This window comes from Rhinichthys klamathensis, unplaced genomic scaffold (genome assembly GCF_029890125.1).
Source record: "Rhinichthys klamathensis goyatoka isolate OS25496 unplaced genomic scaffold, OSU_Roscu_1.1 h1tg000825l_1, whole genome shotgun sequence".
Taxonomy (NCBI): domain Eukaryota; kingdom Metazoa; phylum Chordata; class Actinopteri; order Cypriniformes; family Leuciscidae; genus Rhinichthys; species Rhinichthys klamathensis.
The window spans coordinates 222,563-233,578 of NW_026607208.1; the positions used below are offsets into that span (position 1 = coordinate 222,563).

An 11,016-nucleotide genomic window follows, 5' to 3' on the forward strand; every position below is an offset into this window, starting at 1 on the left:
TACTCACCCTCAAGTTGTTCCATCCCTGTATGAGTTTCTTTGTCTTGCTGAACACAAAATAATACATTTTAAAGAATGTTGGTAACCAGACAGTTGACGGTAGCCATTGACTTCCATAGTAGGGAAAAAAGTACTATGGAAGTCATTCAATGGCTACCGTCAACTGTCTGATTACCAACATTCTTTTAAAATATCTTTGTGTTCAGCAGGAGAAAGAAACTCGTACAGGTTTGGAATAACTTGAGTATATGATGACAGAATTTTTATTTTTTGGGTGAACTATCCCTTTAAGTGTACACATATTTTTTTGGGACAAAATCATTATTTTAGCGCCATCTTCTGGTCAATATAAATACTTTGCACTGCTACAGGGACAGTCAAATTATTAATAAAATAAATAATTTAAATATATGCATAACTATAGAAAGTATAAAATGGCATCATTCAACACCATTTCTCCATTTAAAATGCTTGGATCCGTGCTGAGGTTTGTAAGCGCGAACTTCAATTCCCACAACGCACTTCGGTTCCACTTCCGCACATACGTCATATTTAACATGGCCGCTTTCATAATAATCTCACATTTGACTTATCAGTAGCTTGTTTTGCTCTTTTTGCCACATTTCTCAATCCATATTTCGCTTAAACTCATTTGGATGAAAGCGCTACAGAATGCCCAAATATTACGAAGATAAAGAGGAAGATGGTCGCGCCTGCGCTGGAGTAAGAGAGGATTTCAAAGCCTGTCTCCTTCAGCATGACTGTGTAGTGAAGGTAACATCAGCGTCATATATCACCATGCATATCACAACACAGATCTATGTCATGATTTTATTCCTTTTGCACAAGATATGGATAATTCCTGTTATATTGGGTGATATACAAAACTCACAATTTAAAACATGGAAACTATAGTAGTTGTACAATATCACAATTACATAAACATAATGGTCTAAATAATTGAATTAATTTGGTTTGAGCGAATGTTTTTTTAATGACAATACACGTACATCACGGAGTCGTCTATTTGATGTGCGTGTTTACATCTGGAATACGTATTTTTCAGTGTTTGCTCATCTGCAATAGGCTACGTCTATAGGACGTTTTCTTTCAGATGTCAAATAGAAGTTTAGAACATGTCTTTAACCATTTCATGCATAGAGATCACTACCGTGGACAGCTATTCAAAAAGCATTTTCTTGCATTTGCAAGGGTTTTAATGGCATAGTTGCACATCAATTCTACCGTGACCCTGGTGCATCATCTATACATTGCCACCAAGCGGCAAGCCATTGTGTCTCGATCGCGAATTCAACTTGTATGAAGATCAATTGCCTTTGCGATATTTCGCATTTATATTTTTTGTTCATATTTTATAGTTTTCACATGATTTTATATAATTTTATTGATTTGTTAGTTATAATACACACTCTATTGCTTTATGTATTATGTTTAATACAGTATCTCTTAAATTTAAACCATAAATGCATGCTGTCATGTCCACTCAAGTGGACTTTTGAAAATCTCTTTAAAAATGTGTGTAAAAAAAATCTTGAATTTCGAAATTTCAAATCTTGTTTTTCATGCCCTAAGAGCAATAAAAACACAGAAAGAAAGAAAAAACAGTTGAGGTTATCATAATTCATACATGAAAGGGTTAAGATGTTTGTGATTTAGAATGCATGTAAAACTGACATCTTAAAGACGTCTATCAGATGTTAGTAAACAGCAGTTGCTTTCCAGATTAAGTGGTCTTTAACAGACATCTCGCAGACGTACGTTTGCTATCTGGGGCCACTGAATGACATACTAGGTGTTTGTTTTTACACATTTTGATTTTGATTCCTTAATACCATTCTGATGTCTGGTGTGGTGTACACACCAAGTTCAAAAGTTACTGTTAATAAAAAAGTGCAGTCAGTAGCAAGACCTACAAAATACCTAAAGCTCACTGGCAGAACGTAAACCGATATTTCCCCCCAGCTGTGTCTAAGTCTGTGCTGGTCTCTGTTGTGTCCACAGGAAGGTAAGAAGCCCAGTGAGTGTCTGAAGGAAGGACATTGCAAAGGCTTGCAGGTGGCTTTCTTTGAGTGCAAGAGATCCATGGTCAGTTTCCAATATCCTCTTCTGAACTGCTTAGGGAAAAAAGTAATTTGATAGTCCTTTGGGGCTGGGTATCGACACAGATTTCACAAATCAATTTAATATTCTGATTCATAAGCTCTTGATTTGATGCGTTTGAATATATATAGTACATGTAGATTTTTCTTAATGAAATCATACTCAGACATAATTATGTTTCTAGTTCTACACCAATTCATTGTTGAAGTATAAACTTTTAAATGGCGGCCACCTTGGAATACCATTAAAATGTGTTAATCCTTCGGTACCACATTATTAGCATTTGTACTGTGGTACAGATTATTTTAGTATCTTTGAGACACTATTATAATTATTAAACAAAATGAATACAATTTTATTTCAGGTAGTTGCCAAAGCAACATAAGTTCAAGTTGTTTTAGATTTATTTTGTTTCAATTAACATTTTGGGAGTACTTTATTTTACAGTCCTTTTCTGCATACATACAATGTATTTTTTTATAGCAATACAATAACTGGGTAATAGGTAGGTACTAACCCTGAACCTAACCCATGTGGTTACCTTATATTACCCAGCTACTGTAACTAAAATAACCCTATGTAGTGCTACCACAATAAGTTTTTTTGTGTGTGTGTGGTTTAAATTACTGTGTGCCACTGTATTCAGACCAATTTGATTTCATTTAGTTTAATAGCTCTGTTCTAGTCCAACTAAACTATGGCCAAGTGTACATGCTAACATGTCTTTTTTTTTATTACAGCTGGACACCCGATCTCGATTCAGAGGCAGAAAGGGAGACTGAATAACACTGTGTTTTGTATGAAGATGCCAAGACATAAGAAAAAGCTTTCAATCTTGTAAATATTCTGCTTTTTAAGCACATTTTTCTTGTGGAAAATCAATCATGATGCCCATGAGTGCACCAACATCAGAATTCATCGAATAAAATGTCTTTCCAGTTCTGAATGATCTCTCATTTAATCACTGCATCCACAAACGAGAACAATATTCAATAGTAGTTTACTTATCAAAATTTATATTTCATTAAAAAGGTGTATGTCATCCAAAACGATTGACAAATGATTTGAGTAAAAAAAAAGGATTTAATTAAATGTGTTACACTGATGAGGGAATGTAGCCAGTATCAAAAAATTGTCAACAAATGTTTATAAAGAATAATCTAGTACCGTAATAACATCATGCAATTATAGACATCATGGCTGCCAACGAACATTTATTTCAAAGCATTCATCATGAGCACTTTAAACTTCTCCAAATCCACCTTCTTCAAGATCTTGACTTTGTGAGTCGTCTTCAGAAGGTCGAGGTGATCTACAACCATCATTCCCCGGCAGTAGTTCCCCGCCAGCTCCACAGTGACCGCTTTGGTGTCGGTTTCAACAATATATGTGTGGTCTATGGCTGCTGCCATAGCATAAGAATCACAGGAGATGAATCCCTGCCCCGCCACCAGCTCCTTCTCAACCCTCTCGCTGTGGCTGGACTCCATGCTGTGCTTAAAGATCTGCTTCATAAAGCGAGCCTTATCTGTGTCCTGGGCCAGCCAACCGTCACAGAAATCCTGAAACAGACATGCGCGGATATTATATGACACGGATGCTGTGTATACAAGAATGTATAAACACCAACAGTTGCATTTACATTATACATAATCATCTATTTAGGTTGTTATATATTTTTTAAAGACATGAGTATCTCACCCATGGTAATTTACTGTTACAGGTGAACTCCCAGGTTGCAATGTAAATTGGGCAAATGAATTCTTTCAGGACAATATAAGCTGCTTCAGGATCAGCTGCAAAGTTGAACTCTGCACACACAGTGGTGTTCCCACGAGCTAAAGAGAAGCGGCGGTTATTTTTCTAACCTGCTTAAATTGCATGAAAAATATTAATATAGAAGACCAGCAATACAGATCAGACTGATTATAATGTTTGAATGTAGATTTACTAAGGGGCACATGATTCTGGTTAAGGGCTGGGCAATATTGCATTGCATAAAATAAAAGTACTATTCATCCTTTTGAAAAATATACTCTTCTGGTGACAACAAAATGATGTCTGTTTTACCATTACAGGAAATTCAGGAATAAATTACATTTTAAAATCAAAAAGAAAATAGTTTTAAATTGTAATAGTTCACAATATTACTGTTTTTACTGTATTTTTGAACAAATAAATGCAGCCTTGGTGAGAATAAGAGAACATCTTGTTCAAAAACATTCAAAAATCTTAATTATTACAAACGTTTGACTGGTAGTGTTTGTCTACATTATATTTGTGCGTTGACATGGCTTAAAGGCCTTGATTCATTTTTAGTAAATTGTGACCATTTCGATTTATTTCATTGAGAGAAGCCATCACTGTGCCAAGTAAAAGTCTGTTTTTAAAAAAAAACGTTGACTTTAGACATATACTTTGAACCAATTTATCAAAGCGGTCACATTAAACTTGAAATAAATTAAACTTAACAGCTCTAATATTGGATATATTGACCCATCCTTTTCTGATAAAACAGTACGGTTTAGGGACTCACAGTCTGTATTGCCACCCATAATGTAAAGGCCTTTGAGTTTCTTGGGAAAGGAGGGGTCCAGTTTCACCGCCAAAGCCACATTCGTCAGCGGAGCCGTGGCCACTAAAGACACCTTAGAGAAGCAGGAACAACACATGGTAAAATACTTGAAATGCATGTTATTTCAAATATTTGCTACTGTAGAATCATATAGACCTCTCCAGGATTCTCATCGACTATTCGGATCATGGCTGACACAGCGCCCTCTTTCTGGACCAGTTCCAGCCCAGGAGCTTGGGGGTCTGGGGCGTCCCCGAGTCCATCTTTGCCATGAAAATCTCCAGCACTGATGGTTTGCCCCAAGAGCGCTTTAGTCGCTCCACGAAATACAGGAATCTAACAATTCAGAGACACAATCAGTTTTTCTGATTTTGTTGTAAATGGCTGTCATGTGCTGGATAACAATACATAACTCTGAGTAACTTTTCTTACTGCACAGCAATTTAAGCTCAAAATATCTATACAAACAGCTAGAATTATAACAGAATATATTTCTGAACATAAAGAAATCCCTTTGAAAAACAATCACAATGCAATGATTTCTGTAACACTGTTTATCACTTCCATCAAGTCTGGACCACTTTTCCAATTCAGAGATAATCAAGTTCAATAATAGTGAAATGAGTCATGTGCTACATAATACTTTGCATTTTATATATATATTTATATATATAATATTCTTGGCCGATCATTGCACATAATGAATTTGTTTACATGTTCTGCTGCTTCTCGATGGTCTTATTCACTCTCCCAGTATTATAATGGTAACAACTGCTTAAGGGTGGCCTGATGTTCCCCTTCTAATTCCCTAGACTTTAAAAAACAGTGAAGGGTCGTAACAGTGCACAAGACTAAATATAGCTGAATTAAAAAAAATAAACCAGTTCAAAAGTTCACATATGCTTGATTCTTAATGCCGTGTCATTACCTAGATGATCCATGATTTTTTTTTCTTTTGAGCTGGTTGTTCATGAGTCCCTTTGATAGTGCTAAGCAGAATGGTTCACCAATTTTTGCAGGTTGTCAGAGTTATGCAATCATTGCACAATACTTGTAGGACATACTAATGGGTCAAAGTATAAGCTCTTTGAAAAACCTCTGCTTTACTATTTACTAAACCTCTTATTTACTAAATAAATAACTGACAACAAGGAGCTAGTATTGGAATTTCAAAGCCAATATGCAATCAAAAACTTGCCTATTGACTTCCTTGAAAATCCATGAAATCAAAATGGACCTTTTTTTGACCATTACGATCTGACGGCGAAATCAATGGACTTTCAAGGCAATTAGCTAAACTAGCTAGTTATTTTTATTGTTGCCATTTAATTTGATTTAAATATCTAAATGTTAGTGAGAAAAACAAAATAAAAAACTTTTAGATATCAACCTGCATATGTGAAGAACATTGTTATGCTCGTCTTTGCTCGCTCCTTTAAAGGTATCTAGAGCAAAACGGCTCTATATTTAAAGGGTTAGTTTACCCAAAAATGAAAATTCTGTCATTATTTACTCACCCTCATGTCATATAACGCAAGTTCAATTTTTCTGAAGAGACTCGATCACTTTTTATGATGAACAGATTGAATTTAGGCATTTATTTACATGTAAACATTGATCAGCGAACGTAAACACAAGCTCAACCGAACCTGCTTGACATGAGAATGAACCTCATTGGTTCTCGCACGTTGAGCAGATGAATATTTATATGTGAATAAAAGCTTGAATTCAATCTGTTCATCAAATAAAGCGATCAAATCTCTTTAAAATTTTTGGACTAAACCGTTCAATTCATATGGATTAGTTTAACAATCTCTTTATGTACTTTTTGAAGCTTCAAAGTAGTTCTGTCTAGGAGGGACAGAAAGCTCTCAGATTTTAACAAAAAGATCTTCATTTGTGTTCCAAAGATGAACAAAAGTCTAACGGGTCTGAAACGACATGAGGGTGAGTAATTAATGGAATTTAAAAAAAATGTTTAGGTGAACTAACCCAGGAAGCACATACAAGAGACCTGAACCGGAACCGAGGAGACCTGATTTTCAGAATACGGAAGTTTGTTGTGCATAACCCCCATTACCGTTGGACAAAATCAAGTCCCGCCCTTAATTTTTTCTTGTTCAAGTAGCCATTTCACTTGTTTACAGAGTTGCAGAGTCCGCAATTTGTTTTTCCTGTCCCTCCCCTGTGAAGGCCTCCTTCCCTTTACCTCTGTACAGATAATTGATGTCAGGATAATTCCGGTTCACGTGGCTACACCGAAGCAATAGAATTCTGTATTATAAATTTTAAGGTCAGACAAGTAGTTTGTTAAGGGTTGGTTTTTAGGGAAGGACTACATGCCGGCGCACATATATTCAAACGCGCATACCTATAGAATAAACTCTTAATACGCATGTGCACGCCATCAGCGTTCTCACAGGTTCGCGTTTTTAAGGTTGCCGTATAGAGAACTAAACAGTGTTGTGTAAGCGGCCCCTAAGTTAATAACTAATGATCGTTGCGACAGAAGTGAATCAATTAAAACTAACTTTAGCTGGAAAATAACTTTATTCTAGAGCTGTCATAAAGCCAAAACAATCTTCTTTAATTTCCTATTATCACTGTAAAGCAGCTTTGGAACAATCTACATTGTTAAAAGCGCTATATAAATGAAGATGACTTGACTTGTGAAATTGGGTTAATTTTAAACTCCTGCCGTGGGTTAATTTTTCCCCCCCTTGAGTCAAAGGTTTGACATATTGCATAAATAATATTTGACTGAATTGCTTGTATTGAAATATTTTATATTCTACCAATGATAAAACTGTGCTTGATAAGCTGTGTTCATGATCACTACGATACAATCAAGTGGTGTTCATATTTGCATAACAGTGACTGAAAAATATTTTAGATATGGGAGAGGCATATTTTTTTGTATTTGGGATACGGTCAATGGGCTACTTTTGAGCTATTTTTGTTTGGCCATTGGGCTAGTTTTGATACCCAGACATCGCAACCCTGCTCTGATATACGTCACAATAACGAAGAAAAGACTATCGTGACTTCCATTTAATGCCGACTTCAATACTTGGTCCAGGTCATTTAATGAAATCACTGCACAATACTTAAAAGTCAAAATGCTGACCACTGTGATGGATTTTTTTAATAAATAAAATAGTAAACTGTATTTTATACTAATAATAATTCTAACATCTAATCTTACTTCTCTCCTTTAGGCCTAACATTCTAACATTTGAACAAAATGTACTCTGTGTCGAAACCAGTGGAAAATTCTGAGATGCTGCAAAAATATAACATTCTAGAATAGTCTCATGACATATTGAGTAAACAACTGAACTTCTTTTCCATTTTTTTTTGTATGATTTGAGATCCAAGTTTGCTTCTACCAAGTAACAGAAGGGTTTGCATATGAAGAACCAATGAAATTGTAGGGAAATCATGTAATGTATCATGTCATTTTTGCAATGCTCCTATTCTATTAAAACGGTTGTATTCTTTTTGCTGGGGGGATTCTCTCTGAAATTTGGCTGAGATCCTCCGGCTGTGATTAAAGCATATTCTAAGGCATTGTCTGTAGTCTGTCTAGTTAATGCAGCGCAGCAAGTTAGTTAGTGAAGCTTACTTGACACTTTGATAGTGTTAAAGGGAAAGGGACGAGATGACGTCCGAACTCGAAGCCAGTTGTCGACTGTAGACGCAGAGCTAGAGTATAAAGATTATTGGGTGTCGATTGGAGGATAAATTTAAGTCAGGTGCGAAAGAAGAAAAAATCTACCACACCCCTTTTTCTAAGCATATCTCACCTTCAGATGATTACACACTTTCAGGACACGCAAGACATTCTTGCAGACATTTTCTATTGAAGTGTTGCCCTGAACACAGGTGATGCCCAGGATCTGTACATCCGGAACTGCCAAAGCCATCATGAGAGCCTGAGCATCATCCACACCACAGTCCACATCCACAAGCAATTTCTTCATGCTGACTTCTGCACAAAGATATGAGAACAAAAGTAATTTAGTTTAACAACAATTGGTTGTGTATCCGGATTGTCCAGGCTGGTGAAAGTTGTACATTCAAAATCCACATGGCTTTGTGCCCTTGAGCAAGACACTTCATAAAAGTATTGTTAGACACTTAGGATAAACATGTCAGCCAAATGACCGATTAGTAACAAGTACATGAATGAGGACTCTGCAGGATATCTTACCTGTAGTGAAGTGGCAGACGTTCGTGTGAGTTTCTTTAAAGCTGTCTGAAGCAGTCGCGAGCTCTCGGTATCTGTAAGAGGAGTCAGTTTATCTGTCGGAGGAACTTTGGATAGTTATTACGCAATAATGTTTCATATAGGGTTTTCCCATTAAAAATGTGTTAGACTAGCGCGCGCTCCACCATATTCTGAGATATTACGTTACTGTAGGTAAGCCAACACAAATCAACACAACACAAAACAAACCGGAGTGTAACTGTGTGTTTACCGAGTTTTGTTTAATCCAAGTCTCCGTTGTCGAAACACTACTCTAAAGGTCCATCTAAATAATGCAGAAGAGAACATCTACTTAAAGTGCACGCGCACTATGCAATCGACAGATCTTGTAGTAAAAAAATACATGCGGGTAGAATGACCATATCGACGTGAAACAGGTGGATCGTGGGGTGGACGTTGTACAGGCAGAGGTTAATAATTTATAATTCTCTTATATTATTATTAATAATTCTCTTATTTGAACGTTAACTGTATATTAACTCAGTGGTTTAAGGGGGTATAGGCCTATTCGGACGGTATAATTCTCATGGGGTCGTACATTTCCACATTACAGGAGTTAGTCGGTGATTTTATTGCAATCCGAATCCAGAGGTTTTTCTTCCACCACCCGCGTAAAAATCCCCGGCCGAATTACTGTTTTTACACCAATGGTATTGCCGTCCGAATTTAAATGAGTTTAAAAGAAGAGATCACTTCAAAATTCACTATTTAAATCCCTTTTGATCACCGCTCGTTTCACTGTAATTTGCATGCATTAAATGCTGGAAAGTATTTATTTACAAGAACAATATTTCATCACCGCTCCACCTCAGCGAACAGAAATAAGAGAGAAAAAAATAATAATATCCAATATAGTTCGTTCCTGCTTCTTTTTTTACGTTCTGAATTATATATATTAAAAATAATTTTATTTATAAATGAATTTCACTGTATATAGTCTAAAGTATTAAAGAAATGTATGTACAGTTTTAGAATAATTAATTTCTACATTAAACACAACAATACGCCATCGCATTCGCGACTCTCCTTAAAGGCGGCACTTCCGGTTTACTTCCCACCGGAGCCTCGCTTTCGATTTCAAAATAACGGCTGCGTGAAATCAGCGTATAAATCGCCATCCGTTTATCACTGAGGTGCCATGCAAATTTATTTTTTACAGACGTAGACATGAGAAACAATTACCGTCCGAAAAGGGCTTACGTCCACATTAACGGTGTCTCACTTCCGACGAACCGGATCTTCTTCTTCTTCTTCCTCCTCCTTGGTGTTTACATCCAGAAATGGCCCTGTCCCAAATGGCACACTCCGGACTTAGGGGCTGCGTTCCAAACCGCATACTTCCCTACTATTTAGTATGGGAAAAAGAGTAGGCGAGCGAAAAAGTATGTATGAATCCAAAAGAGTAGGCGAGAATTACCTGGGTGACGTACTAATTATCGCGAGATTCGGACTTAAGTGCGTTCGAATATGCCTACTTTCCTACTATATAGTAGGCGAAAACAGTACGTGAAGGAAGCAGTACGTTCGAAACATCAGTATTCATAAAAGAGTAGGCGAGAGGTTCCCGGATGGCTTACTGCTTCCGGACAGATTTTCGAGTGCTCAACCGATGGATACTCTTCTATCCCAGGAGGCCACGCGAGAGGATACGTCATTATCAAACATCGTAGAGATCGGCAACGCGGGTGCTTTCAAATGTGAGTAAACACGGTTCCTTGTGTTAAAATTGCATGTGTTGAACTACTGTAGAGTAAACTGTTGAATTGTTGAAGGTGTAAAGACGTTACACGGTATGGTATAGTTGTGATTTTGCTGTAAAAACACGTTTTATGTATAACGTTAGCTAACAGGGGAGCTTCAGTAAGGACACGTAAGTTACGTCTCTAACGTGGATTTACATAAACCATATACATCTTAAAGACTTTTATTTTAAATGTCTATTTACATCTGACAGGAAAATCTTCAGTAAGTATTGCAGAAGAGCACATCACAACATGAAATAGACTCCTGAGTGATGTATGTGTGCTATTATGTAGAACAAATCTGTAAA

At 36.6% G+C, this 11,016-nt stretch overlaps 2 protein-coding genes across 2 annotated transcripts; one reads left to right on the plus strand and one right to left on the minus strand.

Annotated features, from left to right (window-relative positions):
• The first annotated feature begins 531 nt into the window (after window positions 1–531).
• On the plus strand, window positions 532–2,994 carry LOC130078158 (cytochrome c oxidase assembly factor 5). The gene is made up of 3 exons (XM_056243674.1): window positions 532–774; window positions 2,023–2,106; window positions 2,862–2,994. The coding sequence occupies exons 1-3, from the start codon at window positions 673–675 to the stop codon at window positions 2,901–2,903; spliced, it is 228 nt and encodes a 75-aa protein (XP_056099649.1). The 5' UTR covers window positions 532–672; the 3' UTR covers window positions 2,904–2,994.
• A 324-nt stretch (window positions 2,995–3,318) lies between these two features.
• si:dkey-4e7.3 (uncharacterized protein LOC402865 homolog) lies at window positions 3,319–9,195 on the minus strand. Its single transcript, XM_056243682.1, has 7 exons — window positions 9,178–9,195; window positions 8,910–8,980; window positions 8,503–8,687; window positions 4,853–5,032; window positions 4,658–4,769; window positions 3,823–3,959; window positions 3,319–3,683 (listed from the first exon to the last, which is right to left on the minus strand). The coding sequence occupies exons 3-7, from the start codon at window positions 8,677–8,679 to the stop codon at window positions 3,336–3,338; spliced, it is 954 nt and encodes a 317-aa protein (XP_056099657.1). The 5' UTR covers window positions 8,680–8,687; window positions 8,910–8,980; window positions 9,178–9,195; the 3' UTR covers window positions 3,319–3,335.
• Window positions 9,196–11,016: the final 1,821 nt, after the last annotated feature.